Source organism: Hypanus sabinus, chromosome 5 (genome assembly GCF_030144855.1).
Source record: "Hypanus sabinus isolate sHypSab1 chromosome 5, sHypSab1.hap1, whole genome shotgun sequence".
Lineage (NCBI taxonomy): Eukaryota > Metazoa > Chordata > Chondrichthyes > Myliobatiformes > Dasyatidae > Hypanus > Hypanus sabinus.
In genome coordinates, this window is record NC_082710.1 from 181324763 (window position 1) to 181347346 (window position 22584).

General features: G+C 47.2%; 1 protein-coding gene across 2 annotated transcripts in view; it reads left to right on the forward strand.

The window, feature by feature from the left end:
* The window catches only part of tmem268 (transmembrane protein 268), a 145766-nt gene extending 124985 nt beyond the window's left edge, over positions 1–20781 (forward strand). For both annotated transcript variants that reach the window (XM_059971086.1, XM_059971087.1), the window contains exons 6-10: positions 3551–3712; positions 9331–9441; positions 11588–11677; positions 18211–18411; positions 18639–20781. In XM_059971086.1, the coding sequence (XP_059827069.1) occupies positions 3551–3712; positions 9331–9441; positions 11588–11677; positions 18211–18411; positions 18639–18809 (735 nt within the window). In that variant the 3' untranslated portion in view covers positions 18810–20781. The remainder of the gene's footprint in view (positions 1–3550; positions 3713–9330; positions 9442–11587; positions 11678–18210; positions 18412–18638) is intronic.
* The last annotated feature ends 1803 nt before the right edge of the window (positions 20782–22584 follow it).

Here is a 22584-nt window from a genome sequence, read left to right on the forward strand (position 1 = left end):
CTATACTATAATTTGTTCATTTGGAAGCGAGGGGTCAAATTAATCTCCGTAAGACATAGGAGCAGAATTAGGCCATTCAGCCCATCAGGTCTGCTCTGTCATTCCATCGTGGCTTATTTATTACCCCCAACCCCATTCTACTGCTTCTCCCTGTAAACTTTGATGCCCTGTCTACTGTGACAATGTTTTCCACAGATTTACCACCCTCTGCCTAGAGAAATTCCTTTCTGTCTGTGTTACAAAGGAACATACTTGTGTTCTGCTACTGTTCATGTTCTGTGCATGTTATTGTCATGCAAAGGAAGTTGTGGCATTTAAGGTGCCTCGGGTGTTACAGCATCTATAGGCTAACTTGACTCTTGGGGAAAGTTTATCCTAACTTGCTGGATCAGATTTCAACAACCCCCACAGGTATCTGTGACTAGAGACAGATATTGTGTTAACGTAGTAGAGATATACAAAGTATTAGGGAGTAACAGGGTAAGATATTTTCCATTAATAAAATTACAAATCTTTTTCACCATCTTTTTTTAAATTGAGATGGAGGATAAAAATTAGTTTTATTTGTCACATGTACATCAAAACATACAGTGAAATACATCACTTGTGTCAAATCAAATCAGTGAGGATTGTGCGGGGCAGCCCGCAAGTGTTGGCATGCTTCCCGCCCCATCTCACTAGCCCAACCCTCTTTGGAATGTGGGATCGGGCTGAAACCCATGCGGTCACGGGAAAATGTACAAACACCTTCAGACAGCGGCGGGAACTGAACGCCGATCTTGCAGCCAGTGTTGTAATAGCGTTACGTGAACTGTGCAGGAGTATAGTTGTGTAACTGAAGACACTGACGAGAAACTTGGCATCAGCCTTCCAACATCCGCAAGAACCCTGCAATAACAGTTAATTGTAACAAATCCATATTCTGCTTCTAGCCAAAGTTCAAAGTAAATTTATTATCAAAGTACATATATGTCACCATATACAACCCTGAGATTAATATTCTTCTGGGCATACTCAGTAATTCCACAAGAGAATAATAATCATATTAAGTATAATATAAAATTCCTCCTTACACTCCTAAAGTGTTGCCCTTCGATTTTGAGAACTAGAGGGTACAGCCTCAAAATTGAGGTTTGAACCTTTAGAACAGAGGTAAGGAGGAATAGAGTTGACATGAATAGGCTGTTTCCATTGAGAGTAGGGGAGATTCAAACTGCTCACAGTACTCTAAGTGTGGTTTCACGAGTGCCTTAGCAAGCCACAACTTCACATCCCTGCTCTTATATGCTATACCTCTAGAAATGAATGCCACCATTGCATTTGCCTTCTTCACCACCACCTCACCCTGGAGGTTAACCTTTAGGGTATCCTGCACAAGGACTCCTGAGTCCCTTTGCATCTCTGCATTTTGAATTCTCTCCCTATCTAAATAATAATTGCTCATTTATTTCTTCCACCGAAGTGCATGACCTTACACTTTCCAACATTGTATTTCATTTGCCACTTCTTTGCCCATTCCCCTCAACTATCGAATTCTCTTTGCAGGCTCTCTGTTTCCTCAACATTACCCACTCCTCCACTTACCTGTGTATCATCAGCAACTTTAGCCACAAATCCATTAATGCCGTAGTCCAAATCATTGACATACATCGCAAAAAGTAGCGGTCCCAGCACCATCCCCTGTGGAACTCCACCGGTAACCGGCAGCCAGCCAGAATAGGATCCTTTTATTCCCCCTCTCTGATTTCTGCCCATCAGCCAATGCTCCACCCACGCTCGTAACTTGTGGGAACATTTCGAAGATGGGATGAGTTAAGTTATCCCCTTTGGTTCAAGACCCTGATTATTGAGGGGTAATAACTGTTCTTGAACCTGGTGGTGTGAGTCATGAGGCTCCTGTATCCAATTTCCCTGGGGATCAATAAAGTATGTCTGTTGATGGATGCTGCTTTCCTGCAAAAATGCTCAGTGGTAGGGAGGGGTTTACCTGTGATGGAGAGGGCTATATTCACTACTTTTTGTAGGATTTTCCATTCAAGGAGTTTGGTGTTTCCATACCCTTATGCTCTCCACCACACATCTATTAAAGTTTCAGATGTTATGCTGAATCTTTGTAAACTTCTAGGGAATTAGAGTCACTGCCATGCTTTCTTCGCAACTGCAGTTCCTCTGAAATGATACCACCAAGGAACTGAGAGTTGCTGACCCTCCGACGAGGACTGGTTCTTGGACCTCCCGTCTCCTCGACCTGTAATTAGTTCCTTGGTCTTACTGACCAGGTTGTTGTTATGGTGCCACTCACGGAATTTTCAATCTCTCTCCAATATGCTGATTCATCACCACCTTTGGCTTGGCCTGTGACAGTGGTGTCATCAGCAAACTTGAATATGGCGTAGGAGCTGTGCTTAGCCACACAGTCATCAGTGAGTAGTGCAGGGGCTAAGCTCAGCCTCGTCCCACTTCACATAAAATTTGTCAAGTCGAGCTTGTTGTTATGTGTAAGGCTATGGTGGGATACGAGTACAAGCAGCAGGCTAGGGAACACACAGAACATGCACTATACAAGACAAAAAAAGCAAAAAGACAAGTCGTTCATGCAAAAAAGTTAATAATCTGATACCAGTCCACAGTAGTTCAGAAGTTGTTCTGATGCTGAGGTAGGTTTAGAGGTTTTGCGGGTCAGTTTGGGAACCTGCTGGCTGAAGGGGAACGGCTTGGCAGTGTGGGGCTTCACAGTTTGGTGCTCATGACCCTGTGGTGGCAGCAAGAACAGGGCATGACCCAGATGGAGGGGGTCCAGTGTCCCGTGTAGGTATTGTCAGTGGTGGGGAGGGACATCCCTATGATACACCAGGATGTGTCCACTGCTCTCTGCAACCTTTTGCCTTCCTGTGCATTGGAAACGCCAGACCAGGCTGTGACACAGCCGGTCAGGATACTTTCCATGGTGCATCTGTACAAGTTGCTTAGAGGTTTTGGAGTGACGATTGGATTTCAGAGTATTCATTCGAAGAGGTGGGCTTTAAAGAGTTTCATTAAAGTGAAGAGAGGTTGGGTGAGAGAGTGGAAAGGGGAACGAGAAGAGGAGAAGAGGGAGGGTGAGAGGGGGAATAGGAGAGGGAGTTAGGTGTTCGTTTTTCCCCTTGGCTGCGTGGGTTTCAAATTGTACTCTGATTAGGCTGGAATGAAATCGGGATTGCTGGGTGGCATGGCTTGAAGGGCCGATTCCATGCTGTAAATAATCATGCTGCCTCGCTCTCCCTGCCATTGGTGGGATAATGAAAATCAGGGATGCACAAGAGATGCTGAAGTCAAAATCATGGGAAGTGTACCCTTTCAAAAGCCAAAGTAAAAGTAACTTTATTTTCAAGGTGTGTATCATCGTACATAATCTTGGAGAGCATTGTCTTTCAGGCATTTTCAGTAAAAGATTAAGAAATATGATAGAACTTAATTGTACATAAACAAAAACTGACAAACAACCAATGTCCAAATGATGCTAAATAAAATATAAATATATTTAATACAGTGTCCTCTGTTGATCAATTAGGTTTTCTACATTGTCACGTGGTGCTGCCTATTCTCCACCTTCCACATCTACATGAGCCAATATCTGAAGAGTTTCTTCTGGGCTTTCTGCCTGCTCATCAGTGCCGTTGCCGTACTGATCAGCACAGTCCTGCTTCTCATTCTGCGCTCACACTACAGCAAGGTAAGAAGGTCTGCCTCTCACACTGCAGTTACTGCGGAGCACTTGAACCTTCCCTTGGTGATTTGGTTCAAGTTCAAGTTTATTGTCAGTCAACTTACACAGCTAAGTGAAACATCGTTCCTCTGGGATCACAGTGCAAAACACCGTATCAATACCAATTACGTAAAGCCATCACCGCTGCTGTTGCTTAGGGTGCCGACAGCAGCTTGGCAGCGTTCTCTGTCTTGGGCCAGTCATTCAAGTGTAGACCATCTTCGAGGATCCTTTCTGTCCTAGGGATGAGACCTGTTGGTGTTTCAGTAACTGGGTGGGGTGCGACCTTGCCCTTTACACACTGAGATGTCTCTGAATTCTCAGAATCCTTTCACAATATTATGTACTGTAGATGTTAAAAGACCTAAATTCTCTGCAATCTTGCATTGGGAAATATTCCTTTTGAACTGACTAACAATTCTCTCACAAATTTTGGCACAAAGGGGTGAGCCACGACCCATCCTTGCTTGCAAAGACTGAGCCTTTGATGGACGCTACTTTTATACACAGTCATGATACCTCACCTGCTTCCAATGAGCCTGCTTAATGTGGAGTCTTCCAAACCGGTGTTACCTGAATATTCTGTGCACGTTTCAATCTTATTTTAACTCTGTCCCAACTTTTGTTGAGTGTGTTGGAGCCATCAAATTCTAAATTTGTGTATATTTACAAAATGCAATTATGTTGGTCAGTAAAACTATTGAAAATCTTTTCTTTGTACTTTTGTCAGTTAAATAAAGGTTCACGTGAATTAACATAATACAGACTTTTGTTTTTATTGCATTTTGGAAAATATCCCAACTTTTCTGGAAATGGGGTTTGTAGGTACACTGTTGTGAAGTTTTATAAGAGAATCAGCTGGTAGGTTGTTCCAAGTATCTTGGAGAACTTGCCACAGTTCTTCTCCAGACTTTGACTGTCCCGCTTGTTTCTGTCTCTCCAGGTAATCCCAAACAGCCTCGATAATGTTGAGATTCAGAGGCACGACGGGCAATCTCTGAATGCAATAGTTGTGTTTAAATAGGGCAGCTATCTTCCTTTGCTTTCAGAGCTCTTTTGCAGTCTCAGATTTAATTGTGATGCTATTTTATATTTAATCGTTGTATTTTATAAGATGGGCCATGACTGGGGCAGCTAACGTTTCTTTTAATCTTATAGTAGATTGTTTTTTGAATTTGGTTGTTTGCATGATTTGGTTTTTCTCTTCCTCACTGGGTGCTTGACGTCTTCTTTTTCTTAATGGGATCTATCATGCTTCTTTGCTTTGTGGCTGCCTATGAGGAGATAACCTCAAGGTTGTTTATAGTACACATACTTTGATAATAAGTGTACTTTGTAGTTCAGTTGCAACTCAGACGTTATTTTAAATGTAGTCATTGTGTTTTAGTAATTGCAGTTTTGCTCTGAATGGAGTAACACTGCTATCTCGTTGACCTCAGCAGTGACAAGAAAGCTCTAATTAACTAACTATTCAGGGCTTTGTAAGGCCATACCAGCTGAAACCTTATAATGTGGAACAGTACAGCGTAGGAACAGGCCATTCAGCTCACAATGTTGTACAAACCAGCTAAAAAGCAAATCAAACACTCCCAAACGCCCTCGTACCTACGCCGTGTATGTATCCCTCCTTCCTTACATCGATGTGCTATCCAAATGCCTCTCAAAGGCCTGTACCACCATAACAGGCAGGTCTTTCCAGGCATCCACAACTCTCTGAGCAAAAAAAACTTGCCCCTCACATCCCACTAAAACCTAACCCCTCTCACCATCAATGCAAGGTATTAGACATTTCAACCCTGGGAAACAGATACTCTCGGTCCACTCTATGGCTCTCATAACCTTGTAAACCTCGATCAGATCTCCCCCCAGCTCCCAACACTCCACAGAAAACAACCCGAGTTTTTCCAGCCTCTCGTGCCTCACGTGCCCTCTAAACCAGGCAGCAGGGTAAGCCCCTTCCGCACCCTCTCAACATCCTTCCTTTAGTGGAGCAGCCGGAGCACTATGCAATACTCCAGATGTGCTCTAACCAGAGTTTTATAAAGTTGCAACATAGCCTCCTGACTTTTGAACCCAGTGCCTCGACTAACAAAAGCAAGCATCCTGTAAGCCTGTGTAGCCACTTCCAAGGAGCTATGAACTTAGATCCTAAGATCTCTCTGCTCTGCAACACTTAAGGATCTTGCCCTTAACAGTGTACTGTCCTCTTGCATTTGCCCTATCAAGGTGCAACATCTTGGATAGTCAGAGGCTTTTTCCCTGGGCTGCCACAAGAAGGCGCATGTTTAAGGTGCCGGGGAATAGATACAGAGGTGATATCAGGGTTAAGTTTTTTACTCAAGAGTGGTGAGTGTGTTGAATGGGCTGCCGGCAACGGTGGTGGAGGCGGATACGATAGGGTCTTTTTAAGAGACTTTTGGATAGGTACATGGAGGTTAGAAAAATAGAGGGCTGTGGGTAAGCCCAGTAATTTCTAAGGCAGGGACATGTTCGGCACAGCTTCGTGGGCCGAAGGGCCTGTATTGTGCCGTAGGTTTTCTGTGTTTCTATCTCACATTTATCTTGGCTAAACTCCATCTGCCATTTCTCAGTGCATGCCTGCAACTGATCTATAACGCGCTGTATTCTTCGCCAGTCTTCTGCTCTATCCACAACTCCTCCGATCTTGGTATCGTCCACAAGTTTACTAACCCGCCCATCTATATTTTCATCCAGGTCATTTAGATACATCACAAGCAGCAGAGGTCCCAGCACAGATCCCTGTGGATCTCCACTAATCACAGACCTCAAGCTCGAATAATACCCTTCAAACCCACCCCCCCATGTCTTTGATGTGCAAGCCAGTTCTGAATCCAAACAGCCAATTTGCTGTTGACCCCATGCATCTTAAACTTCTGGATTAGCTTCCCATGAGGGACTTTGTCAGACGCCTTACTAAACCCATGTGGACAATTTCCACTGCCCTACCCTCATCGATCTCTCTTGACACCTTGTCAAGAATCCCAGTGAAGTTGGTAAGGCATGACCTGCCATGCATAAAGCCATGCTGGTAAAGGCTATGTTTCCAAATGCTCATATATCCTCTACCGAAGAACTTTCTCCAGCAGGTTCCCGACCAGTGACGTGAGACTCACCGGTCTGTAGTTCCCAGGAGTTTCCCTTGTTCCCTTCTTAAATAGAGTTACAATGTTAGCCACTCAGTAGTGATCTACCTGGGCTAGGGAGGACATGAAGGTCCTGATCAAGGGACTCAGCCCTAGAAAAAGAAAGGGGCCTCAACTGTGGTCCCTCCACAGAGAAATTTTGCATCAGCTGCACAGAGCTTCAGGGCGTCCCTCAGCTTCATCTCCTGCAACCTGGACTGTGCCGGGCAGAAACCTTCCCTTTCAGACATCTAGATGTGTTGGATTTCAGGCAGAGGGAAGAGTATCCTTCACGAAGCAGCAGCACCGCGTGCCCGTCTCCCCGTGTCCGCGGGAACAGACCGCAGCTCAGAGAGTCACAGCAGCACTGAGTGCCCGTCTCCCAGTGTCCGCAGGAGCAGACCGCAGCTCAGAGAGTCCGTCTCCGTGTGTCCGCGGGAACAGACCTCAGCTGAGAGAGTCTCGGCAGCACCGCGTGCCCGTCTCCGTGTGTCCGCGGGAACAGACCGCAGCTGAGAGAGTATAGGCAGCACCGCGTGCCCGTCTCCCTGTGTCCACGGGAACAGACCGCAGCTCAGAAAGTCTCGGCAGCACCGCGTGCCCGTCTCCCTGTGTCCGCGGGATCAGACCGCAGCTCAGAAAGTCTCGGCAGCACCGCGTGCCCGTCTCCCTGTGTCCGCGGGAACAGATCGCAGCTCAGAGAGCCCGTCTCCGTGTGTCCGCGGGAACAGACCGCAGCTCAGAAAGCCCGTCTCCGTGTGTCCGCGGGAGCAGACTGCAGTTCAGAGAGTCTCGGCAGCACCGCGTGCCCGTCTCCGTGTGTCCGCGGGAACAGACCGTAGCTCAGAGAGTCTCGGCAGCACCGCGTGCCCGTCTCCGTGTGTCCGCGGGAACAGACCGCAGCTCAGAGAGCCCATCTCCGTGTGTCCGCGGGAACAGACCGTAGCTCAGAGAGTCTTGGCAGCACCGCGTGCCCGTCTCCGTGTGTCCGCGGGAACAGACCGCAGCTCAGAGAGTCTTGGCAGCACCGCGTGCCCGTCTCCCCGTGTCCGCGGGAACAGACCGCAGCTGAGAGAGTCTCGGCAGCACCGCGTGCCCGTCTCCGTGTGTCCGCGGGAACAGACCACAGCTGAGAGAGTCTCGGCAGCACCGCGTGCCCGTCTCCGTGTGTCCGCGGGAGCAGACCGCAGCTCAGAGAGTCCATCTCCGTGTGTCCGCGGGAATAGACCGCAGCTCAGAGAGTCCATCTCCGTGTGTCCGCGGGAACAGACCGCAGCTCAGAGAGTCTCGGCAGCACCGCGTGCCCGTCTCCCCGTGTCCGCGGGAACAGACCACAGCTCAGAGAGTCCGTCTCCCCGTGTCCGCGGGATCAGACCGCAGCTCAGAGAGTCTCGGCAGCACCGTGCCCATCTCCCCGTCTCCCTGTGTCCGCGGGAACAGACCACAGCTCAGAGAGTCTCGGCAGCACCGTGTGCCCATCTCCCCGTCTCCCTGTGTCCGCGGGAACAGACCGCAGCTGAGAGAGTCTCGGCAGCACCGCGTGCCCGTCTCCGTGTGTCCGCGGGAGCAGACCGCAGCTCAGAGAGTCCGTCTCCGTGTGTCCGCGGGAGCAGACCGCAGCTCAGAGAGTCCGTCTCTGTGTGTTCGCGGGAACAGACCGCAGCTCAGAGAGTCTCGGCAGCACCGCGTGCCCGTCTCCCTGTGTCCGCGGGAACAGACCGCAGCTCAGAGAGTCCACGGTTATACAGCAGCTGCCAATGAACCTCAACACGGACCTCGCATCTGTCTCCACACCCCCCGAATCAAAAATAGGTTTTACTCAAAGTAAATAATATACACAAAGGAAGAGACCTCAGCATTATCAAAGACTCCTCCCATCCATTCCACAATCTCTTTGACTTCCTCCCGTCAGGCAGAAGGGTTCACAGAATAAGAACAAGGACTGTGAGGCTGGATAACAGCTTCTCCCGCCAGGGTGTGAGGCGTCTGAACACCCCACTACCACCCGCTACATACTGTTCATGACAGCACCAGTAGCATTATACTGCTGTATATTGAACTATAAATTGTATATGCACATTATGTCAACTTGTACATCTGCAGAATAACTTTCTTTTTATCTGTTAACATTATAGTGTGAATATTATTTTTTGTGTTCTACACCTAGGTCCCAGAGGAAGGTTGTTCCGTTTGGCTGAGTACATGTATATGGTTGAATGACAATGAACTTGAGCTTGTACTTGACTCTCCTTTCCTCCCTTCCTCCCCTCACTGTACGTGTTAGTCCTGTTTGTGTGTAGCTTTTCAATTATTCTACTGTATGTGTCTGTTCTGTGAATGCGTGCAAGGAAATAAATCTCCAGCTAGTATTTGGTGACACCTGCGTTTATCTGGATAATACATTTTCTTTGAACTGTGACTGAACTGTAATCTGTTTTAAAGATTAATGTGAACACAGATGTGCGTCTCATGTGGGCCAACGAGAACCTCGCAAAGCACAACATCTTGGTCGGAGCATTGGACGTGACAAGAAAGTGCACAAGTGTACTGCACGTATCCTTCCCCATGGTCGGGCGACCTCCGAGGATGCAATGTTTAACTCCATAATGGCTGTATAGGAACACGAGTGTCATGCGATACCAATGATGAAGGCTTTTGATTACCAGAGAAGTTTTCCTTGGAATGGGGGTGGGGGCAGCGGAGGTTTTATGGTGTTTAATTACTTGATGGAATTAGACCATAATTTAGGCCAACAGGTGTCAGAGCAGAATTAGGCCATTCAGCCCATCGAGTCTGCTCCGCCATTTGATTATGGCTGAATTTACCCCTGCTTCCTTTTTCTTCTTGACTAAATTCACCACCTCTCTTATCGTCCATACTTTGTCACCCCTGTTCTTCCTTTTAACTTAAATGTAAGTCTCCTGCGCACTGTGCATTTGATCTTCAAACACCCTCCATATTTCAGATGTGGACTTGCCCCAAAAAAAGCAGCTGGTTCCAATGAATTCATTGGTGATTCAATGGTTCAGCTGCAGCAAAGCAAGGGTGAAGAATACTGACAGAGACATAGAGCAGTCACCCGGGCTGAACACTGCACTGGAAAACTGGCCTCTCCTTTGCACAGACTTTCTCTTTAAGCCTGGGGAGCGTGCATACCAACACGATGCAAACAAAGCCACCGCTTACTATTGGATAGTTATCTTGCAGATTCTCAAATATTATTGGCCTTGAACACATAAATTTGATTGGCTGTTAACACCTGCTAGCTACTTATTTATTTAAAGATTCAGCACAGAATAGGTGTCTCTGGCCCTCTAGGCCATTCCAGCAGCAACCCACCAATTTAACCCGAGCCTGATCGTGGGACAATCTACAATGACCAATTAACCCACTAATTGTCCATCTTTGGACTGTGGGAGGGAACTGGGCACCCGGAAGAAACCCAAGCATTTTACGGGGAGGATTGGAATCGGAACTCCAGTGCCCGAACCGCAGTGGTGTTCTGCTGACTGCTGTGCCCCTGTGGAGCCCTAGATGCAGTGGAGGTTGATAGTGCATGTGGGAAAGGGGAGGTGGGGCAGATCGAATATTGTCATTTAAAAGGAACTGCTTCTAAGCTGTAAAGCCAAAGACAAGGAGGAAAGATTGTGATCAGTTTGGACTGATTGAATGGCTGTCTCTGTTGTACTCTTGCTTTGCTATGATAGAGATGTTGCCTGCCTGTTCAATTAGATGTCGTAGAGCTATAGTGAGTTGCTGTAGTTTCCCTGGGTGACCAGTTTAAATATACTCAACAAGACCATAAGGCAGAGGAGCAGAATTAGGCCATTCAGCCCATTGATTCTGCTCTGCCATTCAGCCCATTGATTCTGCTCTGCCATCCCATCATCACTGATATTATTTCCCTCTCAGTCACAATCTCCTGCCTTCTCCCCATATCCTTTGATACCCTTGCTAATCAAGAAACTATGAAACTCTGTTTTAATGAATTAATACCCAATGAATTGGCCTCTGCGGCTGTCTGTGGCAAAGAATTCCAGTGATTTGCTACGTTCTGGCTAAAGAAATCTCCCCTCATCTCTATTTTGAAGGGACATTCTTCTACTCTGAGGCTGGGCACTCCATGCTAAACCCTCACTGTAGGAAACATCATCTCCACATCCACTCTCTCGAAGCCTTTCAATATTCGAGAGGTTTCAATGAGTGAAGACCCAGAGGCATCCATTCTGAATGTTAACCCTTTCATTCCCTGGATCATTCTCAGAAACCTCCTCTGGACCCTCTCCAATACCAGCACATTCTTTCTTAGGTATGTGGACACAAACTGCTCACAATAGTACAAATGCAATTCGGCTGTGACCTCAGCATTACATCCCTGATCTATTTGTCCTCTTGAAATGAATGCTCACATTGAATTTATCTTCCAGTACACATGTTAATAAAGCAAATACATGTCGATACTCTACATCTTAAAGATCATAATGGATTTGACTGGGTGGTTATAGTGCTTACATAGTACATTTGTGATTGCAATATTTGATAGTGAGGATGAGGTTGTCAATGAAAAGTAATGCTTAAGACTCCAAATATGGTTTGACGAACGCCTTCTGCAGGCAGCCTCTTTCTCTGAAATTGACATCCCCCTCGGTTAACGCTGCAACGCAGCCGATGGCTTTGCTTTTCCTTGACCAACGGGCAGCTTTGTTTCATTTACTTCAACCTCGGGGAGTGCAAGGGGAGGCTGGCTTCTCTGCTGGAAGCAAGACGTCACTCAGGCCCTGGACTCCAGGTAGTTTATGTGTTTGCTGCCCACATCTGGAGAATAAACTAAGTGTGGGGGTGAAAGGACCACTCGATACGTCCCACCGCATGTGGCTGATTAACATAGAATAGTACAGGTCCTTCAGCCCAACCTTTTCACCTACTCTAAAATCAATTTAGCCCTTCCTTCCCACTGTCGTCCTCGACTCTGCTATCATCCCTGTGCCAAAGTGTTTTTTAAATGCCTTGAATGTATCTGCCTCTAGCACCATTTCTGCAAGGCAGTCCACCCACTAACCCCTCTCTGTAAAATAACTTACCTGTGACATTCCCCCCCCCCACTCTTCCCTCCAGTCACCTTAAAGTTTAAACCCTTAAAGTTATGCCCCCTTTATCTAGCCATTTCCGCCAGGGAACAAGTCTCTGGCTGTCCACTCGACCTTTACCTCTTGTCATCTTGTACGCCTCTAATAAGTCAACTCTCACCCTCCTGTGCTCCAGAGAGAAAAACCCTCCCTCACTAACCTCAGCAACGTTGTGGTACATCCCTGCTTCCGACCACATGTGCCAATTGATGACTGAATTAGTGTTTCATCTCCTTGTCTATCCATCATTGCTCAGAATCAGAATCGTGATTATTATTAACATGAGAAAGTCTGCGGACGTTGGAAATCCAAAGCAACACACACAAAACGCTGGAGGATCTCAGCAGGTCAGGCAGCGTCCACGGAAATGAATAAACAGTCGACGTTTCAGGCCAAGACCCTTCGTCAGGACTGGAAAGGAAGGGGGAAGATGCCAGAAAGAGAAGGTGGGGGCAGAGGAAAAGGGGTAGCTGGAAGACGATGGGTGAAGTTGAGTGGGTGGGGGAAGCTCAAGGTGGAGAGGAGGGAACCTGATTGGAGGAGACTGGGTGACAGGATTTACTATCACTGGTACGTGTTGTGAAACTTGTTTCATGGCAGCAGTAGAGTGCAATACATAAAATTTACTATAAGTTAAAATAAGAAATGCAAAGCAAATTGAATAAATGATGAGGTTCAGAGGTTCATGGTCCACTCAGGATTCTGACGGTGGAGGGGAAGAAGCCGTTGCTGAAACATTGAGTGTCTGTCTTCAAGATTCAAGACATTCCAGTACACAGTGTAAAGGAAAAAAATAGCCTACAACTAAAAACCATAGGTTAATGGTGAAAGCAAAATATTTGAGGGGACACTGAGGGGGAACTTCTTCACCCAGAGGGTCGTGAGAATGTGGGACGAGCTGCCAGGGGAAGTGGTAGACGTAATTTCAACATTTTAGTTACACGGATGGGAGGGCTGTGGTCCAGGTGAGGGTCAGTGGATCTGGGCAGAGTAACAGTCGGCACTGACTAGATGGGCTGAAGGGCCTGTTTCTGTGCTGTGGTGCTCTATGGCACCAGACCACTCGGGATGCTTAAAGCAGCAACTAAATCAGTATTGCGTGGGTCTACCAGTACCAACATTTTATCTCCTTTTCTTGGACCAGCGTATGATCGAGAAACAGGCCCAGTGGAATCCCCATCCACTACTCCTGCTCGCAGTTTGTTACTCACTCACACCATGCTTCAAGTGAAGAAGTTCCTGCTCAGGTCCACCTTAATTATTTCACCTTTCACCTTCAACTCATGACATAGAGTTCTACTCTCTTGCAACCTGTGGAAAAAACCTGCTTGCATTCACCTTATCGCAACCTCTCATAACTTAGAATATTTCTATCAAATCTCCCCTCGTTGTCCTGGGCTCCAGGGAATGAAGTCCTGGATTGGGGAGCATGCCTTATGAGAATATGTTGAGTGAACTCGACCTTTTCTCCTTGAAGCGACGGAGGATGAGAGGTGTATAAGATGATGAGAGGCATTGGTCATGTGGACTTTTGGATAGGTCCATGGAGCTTAGGAGAATAGAGGGCTATGGGTAACCCTAGTAATTCCTAAGGTGGGGACATGTTCGGCACAGCTTCGTGGGCCGAAGGGCCTGTATTGTGCTGTAGGTTTTCTATGTTTCTAACCTATTTAACCTTTCCCTATAACTCAAGTCCTCACGTCCTGGCAACATCTTGATAAGCAGATAAAGAGAAAATCAAAGTCAACATTCCCTCTAATACTTTTTCAGAGCTGCATGAACCAACCTTTGCTCTGAGAAGGAAATTTCTGCACAGCCTGAAACTATGTGACAGTTTAAATGTTTTTTTTTGTAATATGCATACTATGAATATTTAGAATGAAAATTGAACAATTACATAATTTTGCTTATTTATTTATTGAAGGGTATATTGCAATACAGTCCAACAAAGAAAATCTCTTCACTTTTTGTAAACTTTTTCTAGCCGCGTCCAATGCCCGCTGCGTTGTAACAAAGACTATGTGCGTGGGAGCATTTCCGATACGGAGCAGCCACACACCTCTGCAGCTCAGAGGGAATGGTGGTCAAAGTCGAGTTTATTGTCCTGTGCGTAGGTCCATGGATTCACGGGTGGAATGACAACGTACCGACCACCGACCACCGACCACCCCAACAGCCTCCACATCCAGCACATAATTCTCCATAACCTCCGCATTTTCAACAGGATCCTACTACCAAGCACATCTTTCCCTCTCCCCCATTTTCCGCACGGATCACTCCCTTCATGACACCCTTGTCCATTTGTGCCACCCCCACTGGTCTCCTTCCCGGTAATTACCCTCGCAACAGAAATAAGTGCCACACCTGCCCCTACACCTCTTCCCTCTCTACCATGCAGGACCAAAGCTGTCCTTCCAGGTGAGGCAACACTTCACCTGTGAGTCAGTTGGGGTCATCTTCTGTGTCTGATGCTCCCGATGTGGCCTGTCGGTGAGACCCGATGTAGATTGGGAGACCGCTTTGCCAAGCAGCTACCAGAAGAAAGTGGGATCTCCTGGTGGCCACCTGTTGCAATTCTACTTCCCATTCCCGTTCCGACATGTCAGTCCATGGCAGCCTCTGCTGCTGCTATGAGGCCACGCTCAGGTTGGAGGAGCAACACCTCGTATTCCACCTGTGTAGCTTCCAGTCTGATGTCATGAACATCGATTCCTTGAAAATCTGGTAATTGCACCGCACCTTCACCATTCCCATTTCCCTCTCACATATTCCCTTCCTTCCTGCCCATCACCTCCTCTTCCCTTTCTTCCATCGTCTCCTAGCAGATTCCCTGTTCTCCAGCCCTTTATCTCTTTCACCAACCAGCTTCCCAGCTCTTTACTTCAGCCCTGCCCCTCTCCCAGTCTCACCTATCTCCCACCACTTTGTACTTCTTCCTCCACGGCCCCACCTTCTTGCTCTTGTTCGTCTCTTTCCTTTCTGATGAAAGGTCTCGGCCTGAAATCTCAAATGTTGATTCTTTTCCAGGAGGTGCTGCCCGGCCTGCTGGATTGAAACATACTTGTAGGCACACAGCACCAGATAAATAGCATTCACATACAAAACATAAAGTACATCCCATCCTTTACAAGAAAGAACATAATCGGAACAAAACCAAAAGCAAGTCTATTTTAGTGCAATACACACAAAATGCTGGTAGGTTTCCTCGTGTTTGCTCCATTTTACTGCAATGTGATCACATTGTTGCCAAACTCTGCTGATTAGGGTTGTGCCAGCTGCTTCAGGTTGGATCAATGTGTATGCCTGGCCAGCTATCCTATATGTGCTATATGGCCCTGTGTTGGGTGTGACTGTACTGTGGTTTGCACCTTGCCTCCAGGGTAACACTGTTTTGTTTATCTGTACTTATGGGTGTCTATGAATGGTTGAATGATAATTAAGTTTGAACTTGAAGACCAAATTTTTGAAGGGAAGTAGCTGTTCCTGCCCCTGGTGGTGTGGGAACCTCGGGCTTCTGTACCTCCTGCCCGATGGAAGCTGTGACAAGACGGCATGGCCCAGATGTTGGAGCTCTTTGATGATGGAGTTTGGCCTGGCTGATGGTGGTCTTTGATGAAGTTTGGCCCGGATGCTGGGGGTTCTGATGAAATTTGGCCTGGATGTTGGGGTCTTTGATGATGGAGTTTGGCCTGGCTGATGGTGGTCTTTGATGAAGTTTGGCCCGGATGCTGGGTGTCTTTAGATGATGGAGTTTGGCCCGGCTGGTGGGTGTCTTTAGATGATGGAGTTTGGCCTGGCTGGTGGCAGTCTTTGATGAAGTTTGGCCCAGATGGTGGGGGTTCTGATGAAATTTGGCCCAGATGGTGGGGATTTTGATGATGGAGTTTGGCCTGGCTGATGGTGGTCTTTGACGAAGTTTGGCCCAGATGCTGGGTGTCTTTAGATGATGGAGTTTGGCCCAGCTGGTGGCAGTCTTTGATGAAGTTTGGCCCGGATGCTGGGGGTTCTGATGAAATTTGGCCTGGATGTTGGGGTCTTTGATGATGGAGTTTGGCCTGGCTGATGGTGGTCTTTGATGAAGTTTGGCCTGGATGCTGGGGGTTCTGATGAATTTTGGCCTGGATGTTGGGGCCTTTGATGATGGAGTTTGGCCTGGCTGATGGTGGTCTTTGATGAAGTTTGGCCTGGATGCTGGGGGTTCTGATGAAACTTGGCCTGGATGTTGGGGCCTTTGATGATGGAGTTTGGCCTGGCTGATGGTGGTCTTTGATGAAGTTTGGCCCGGATGCTGGGGGTTCTGATGAAATTTGGCCTGGATGTTGGGGTCTTTGATGATGGAGTTTGGCCTGGCTGATGGTGGTCTTTGATGAAGTTTGGCCCGGATGCTGGGGGTTCTGATGAAATTTGGCCTGGATGTTGGGGTCTTTGATGATGGAGTTTGGCCTGGCTGATGGTGGTCTTTGATGAAGTTTGGCCCGGATGCTGGGGGTTCTGATGAATTTTGGCCTGGATGTTGGGGCCTTTGATGATGGAGTTTGCCTCCTCCTTTTTGGGGGTGCTGGAACAAAGTATTTTAAATGTAAAGCTAAATTTTAGCTGAGTACAAAAGCAGGAAGTGATGAAATTCTGTTCTACAGAAGCTGGTAGATGTTTGTAGGTAAAATTACCATTCTGGTCACTTTATTATGTACACCTGCTTATTAATACAAATATCTAATCAGCCAATCACGTGGCAGCAACTCAATGCATAAAAGCATGCAGACAAGGTCAAGAAGTTCAGTTGTTGTTCAGACCAAACATCAGAATGGGGAAGAAATGTGATCTAAGTGACTCTGACCATGAAATGATTGCTGGTGCCAGACGGGGTGGTTGGAGTATCTCAGAAACAGCTCGTCTCCTGGGATTTTCATGCACAACAGTCTCTGGAGTTTTACAGAGAATGGGTTAAGAAACAAAAAACATACAGTGAGCAGCAGTTCTGTGGGTGAAACACTTTGTTAATGTCAGAGGTCAGAGGAGAATGGCCAGACTGGTTCAAGCTGACAGAAAGGTGACAGTCACTCTAATAACCTCATGTTACAACAATAGTGTGCAGAAGAGCATCTCTGAACACAACAAAACCACCTGCCCTTACACTTCCTCCTTCACCACCATTCAGGGCCCCAGACAGTCCTTCTAGGTGAGGCGACACTTCACCTGTGAGTCGGCTGGTGTGATATACTGCGTCCGGTGCTCCCAGTGTGGCCTTCTATATGTTGGTGAGACCCGACGCAGACTGGGAGACCGTTTAGCTGAACACCTATGCTCGGTCTGCCAGAAAAAGCAGGATCTCCCAGTGGCCGCACATTTTAATTCCACGTCCCATTCCCATTCTGATATGTCTATCCATGGCCTCCTCTACTGTCAAGATGAATCCACACTCAGGTTGGAGGAACAACACCTTATATACCGGCTGGGTAGCCTCCAACCTGATGGCATGAACATTGACTTCTCTAACTTCCGTTAATGCCCCCCTCCCCTTCTTACCCTATCCCTTATTTATTTATTTGTTTGTTTGTTTGTTTGTTTGTTTATTTTTTCTATCTCTGTCCCTCTCACAATCAGTCCTTACCTGTTCTTTATCTCCCTCTGGTGCTCCCCCCCACCTTTCTTTCTCCCGAGGCCTCCCGTCCCATGATCCTTTCCCTTCTCCAGCTGTGTGTCCCTTTTGCCAATCAACTCTCCAGCTCTTAGCTTCATCCCTCCCCCTCCGGTCTTCTCCTATCGTTTCGGATTTCCCCCTCCCACTCCCACTTTCAAATGTCTTACTATCTCTTTTTTCAGTTAGTGCTGATGAAGGGTCTCGGCCCGAAACGTGGACTGTACTTTTACCTGTAGATGCTGCCTGGCCTGCAGCGTTCCACCAGCATTTTGTGTGTGTTCCTCGTGTTTGTGTTTTAAAATCCTGAAGTGGTTGGTCTACAGCAGCAGAATGCCACAAATGTGCACTTTATTAGTTACAGGAATTACATTATGAAGTGGCCACTGAGTGTGTGTTAAATATGAAGGAATGTGGAGCAACGACTTGCCATGATATAATTGAATAGCAAACTGTCTCTCGGAGTTTGAGTGATGACCTCCTGCTATCTAACTAGATACCTGCATTCTTCATTCTTGTGTAATGTGTCCGCTTACGAGCTTGTGTTTCAATCAACAGTCGCTTCTGCGTCAGAAGCTGGGACACCTCTGCATCGTGGTAGAAACGAGTCAAGACAGTCCTCTGAGTGAGGTGGATGCAGGGTCTGAGGAGGCTCCTCTATTACCCGGGAACAGTGACGGGGCTCTCAGTAATGGCAATCAGCAAGCACGGCACGTTTTTAACACCTTGACGTGCCTGGTCCCCGAAGGTACATCTGAGGTAACGTATTAGAGTAACATTCGACGTATCGAACGGATGAGAAGTGTTTGATGGCTCCAGTCCTGTACTCACTGGAAGCGGTGGGGACATCTCATTGAAAGGCTGGTTGGAGTGGATGTGGAGAGGATGATACACAGTACTCAATTGGCGAGAAAAGACTTTGTATTTGAATGGCACTGGCCCATTTGCTGTATTAAAACATTCTCCATTTTATTTTGCTGTTTCAGGAGATAGCCTACCAGCTGCTGCTGACGTTCAGTGGACTCTATGTAAAGCTACACGTACTGAAGCAGCTGCCTCGCACCAGGGCTTCCATTCACACAGACGTCGTGCATGTCCCCTGTCTTTGTCAGTACATCGAGACTTCAATATTGAACCTATCAGGTGGCGAACCATAGGCATCAGCCTAAATGTGAACTTTAGCAACCCAGAAACATTGCACAGGTAACAATGTCTGACCTTGAACAGCAGCTGTGTTAAAACAGCGATATGCTGGGCCGAATGCAGTTGACTCTGGAAATTATAAGGACACCGGTAATGGCCTCCATTCCCACCCCCCCCCCCCCCCCCCAGCATTGCCTATTCCCCTTTCCCTCTGTCACCTATCTCCTTATCTGCCCATCACCTCCCTCTGGTGCTCCTCCCCCTTCCCTTTCCTCCACGGCCTTCTGTCCCCTTCTATCAGGTTTCCCCTTCTCCAACCCTTTATCTCTTTCACCTATCGACTTCCCAGCTCTTTACGTCTCCCCTCCCCTTCTCCCGGTCTCACCTATCACCTTTCCTACCCCCCACCTCCTGACTCTAACTTTTCATCTCTTTTTCTCCAGTCCTGATGAAGGCTCACGGCCCAGAACACCGACTGTTTACTCTCTTCCCTAGATGCTGCCTGGCCTGCTGGCTTCCTCCAGCATTTTGTGTGTGTTGCTTATAAGGACACTTGTATGTCTGTTGATCAGCCGCCCATCTGCTGATGACAGTGACTTTGGCATCTCATCAAGGAGCGAGAACATAGAACAGAGAACAGCGCAGGCCCCTCGGCCCACTGTGTGCTGACCTACACTGAAATCAATCCAACCCCTCCCTCCCAATAACCATCAATCACCCGTGTGCCTGCCTTCAGAATTTCTTAAATATCCCTGATGTGTCTGCCTCTACCACCACCCACGGCAGAGTGTTCCACGCATCCACCACTCGCTGTTAAAAACCAGTAAAACCTCGGAGCAGAATTAGGCCGTTCAGTCCATCTGTCTGTTCTGCTATTCCATCATTTATTCTCCCTCTCAACACAATTCTCCTGCCTCCTCCCCTTAAACTTTACTGCCGTTACTAACCAATAATTTATTAATATCTGCTTTAAGTATATCCAATGACTTGGCCTCCGCAGCCGTCAGTGACAATGAATTCCACAGATTCACAACCTTCTAACTGAAGAAATTCCTCATCTCACATCCACACTCAGTCTGGACTTCACTCAGTCTTTTGCACTTTGTATTGTTTATCCAAAACTGTTCCACACCCACTGGGTGGGGCACTTGGAATTCCCCACAAACTTCCGTCTTTTCTTCCTCCCCTCCCTCCACCAGATATTTTTATCTCTGCACCCTGGTGCTACACCCAGCAGGTGGATCATGGTACATTGCCCAGTTTCCAATCCATTGACATTTATGGGTAGAAAGCTGCAGGTTAAACTGTGAGCGGCTGTGATGGGATTAATTACGGTGGTAGGAGTGTTATGCAACTGTAATTGGTGAATATATTGGTAAATAGCCCAGATGAGTGTGTCCAAGAATCTGCTGCCTTCAAGGGCAGTGACAAACAGAAACTTAATGAAAGAAAAGCAAGTTCAGCTTTATTTGTCACGTGCACATGGAAACATACGGCGAAGTGTGTCATCTGCGTCAAATCACCTGAGTGAGGGTTACACAGGGGCAGCCCACGAGAGTCGCCACAGTTCTGGCACCGTCATTGCCAACCTGTTCGCCTTTGGACCGTGGGAGGATGCTGAGGCGGCTGGAGGAAACCCGGACGGTCACAGGGAGAATGCACAACTCGTTACGGACAGCAGTGGGAGTTCAACCCGGGACTCTTGCACTGAACCTGAAAATTTAGTGACTCTCCTTACTGAGGTCATTTACTGTGCAAATAGTTTATATTTCTAGACCAAAAAATTCCACTTTTTCAAGTGTAAAGATTTTTAAAAAGGTATCAACTGCTGTAAAAACTTAGTTTTAATTTGTTAATTGATTATTTAATGATATGCAGAAGACAATTCATTAACTCCGTTGTGAATATCAGGATTTCAGGAGAGATGGTATGCTTCCAGCAAAGTAGAGTGGATTTAAGACTGAAATAAAGAGCTTTCTATTTTAAGAGCGATTCCTTTATTTATTGCACATACATCAAAACCAACATGAAATGTGCCCTTTACGTCAACAACCAACACAACCTAAGGTGGTGCTGGGGGCAGCCCCCATGAGTCACCACACACGGCATACCCAGAATGCTCAGCAAGACAGCAGGGACAAGTTCGAGTTCAACTTCAATTGTCATTCAACCATACACGTGAATAGAGCCAAACGAAACTGTTCTTCTGGGGCCACGGTGCTATACACAGAATTAACACCTAGCACGTATGATAATGATAGCAGAAAAATATAAATACAAGCAAAAATTTAAATATAGCCCAAGTCCCTGAGTGTCATGGCTCGTAGATTAATAGTGCATGGAGCCACATTTCTACAGAACAAGTCCATAGCAGTTCCTCACTTGGTGCTCATGCTGCGACAGCGGTCTCCCACCAAGTGACCACTGGAGGGCAGCACACTGCTGTCTCTGGTGTCGACAAGAAGCCACCCCAAGGCACGAGGGCCTTGTCCACACACCAGGCGAAGCAAATGCAGCTCCCCAGTGAACCAGTGGCCTGGACTCGCAGCGCTCTGCATTACCATTGCCCAACAGGGTCTTGCAATCGCAACAGGGATGTCCAAGACAATCACCTGCTGAAGGCCACACACTTTTTCCCTGGGTAGCTGAATCTGGCTGCATAGGGACATATCCAGCTCCACCGCTAGTTCTTGTAGGTTGCTGGATGAAAAACAACAAGAGCAGCTAAATACGACTGGTTCCTCCTCCCTCCCACTCACACATATACCAGACAGGCCTCCAGGCTACCTCAGGCTTTCAGTGGACCCACAGACATCAGGCCTCAGTGAAATCACAAACCCAGGGTTTTGACCACCAGGCCTCATCTACTGGACTTGCCAACTTCAGTTTTCAGTATTGACCCCAGGACTCGCTGATGACTGGACCCTGAACTCCGGACCTCAAACTCTGGATTTGGATGGACCTCTGACCCTGGGGGTGGGGAGCGGGGTCACCAGCCCTTGTGATTCCAATCCAGGATCCATTGAATCCTGCTTCATCGGCACTGCACTGATTTTATTTTTAGTTGTTCTGCCCGAAGATTCGAGTTTGGGTGTGTGCCTTGTTTACCTTGTAGCATCCTGTGACTGGGTGTGCCGAAGTCCCAGTTACTGTCGTTGTCGTCTGAACCCCTCGTGCCGAGGTGGCACATGGGGCCTCATTTAAGTTATACACAGGGCAAAAAGTGAACTGTTGATGTCACAAGACCACCGATTCAGGCAGCATGGATGATAAATTAAACTCTTTCAAAGATCAAAGTAACAGACAGACAGACATACTTTATTGATCCCGAGGGAAATGGGGTTTCGTTACAGCTGCACCACCAAGAATAGTGAAGAAATTTAGCAATATAAAACCATAAATAATTAAATAATAATAAGTTAATCATGCCAAGTGGAAATAAGTCCAGGACCAGCCTTTAGGCTCAGGGTGTCTGACACTCCGAGGGAGGAGTTGTAAAGTTTGATGGCCACAGGCAGGAATGACTTCCTATGATGCTCAGTGTTACATCTCGGTGGAATGAGTCTCTGGCTGAACGTGTCTATCCAGTAAATAATTACATAATCCAGTACATAATTGTCCTGTGTCTATCAGTACATTATGGAGTGGATGGGAGTCATTGTCCAAGATGGCATGCAACTTGGACAGCATCCTCTTTTCAGACACCACCATCAGAGAGTCCAGTTCCACCCCCACAACATCACTGGCCTTACGAATGAGTTTGTTGATTCTGTTGGTGTCTGCTACCCT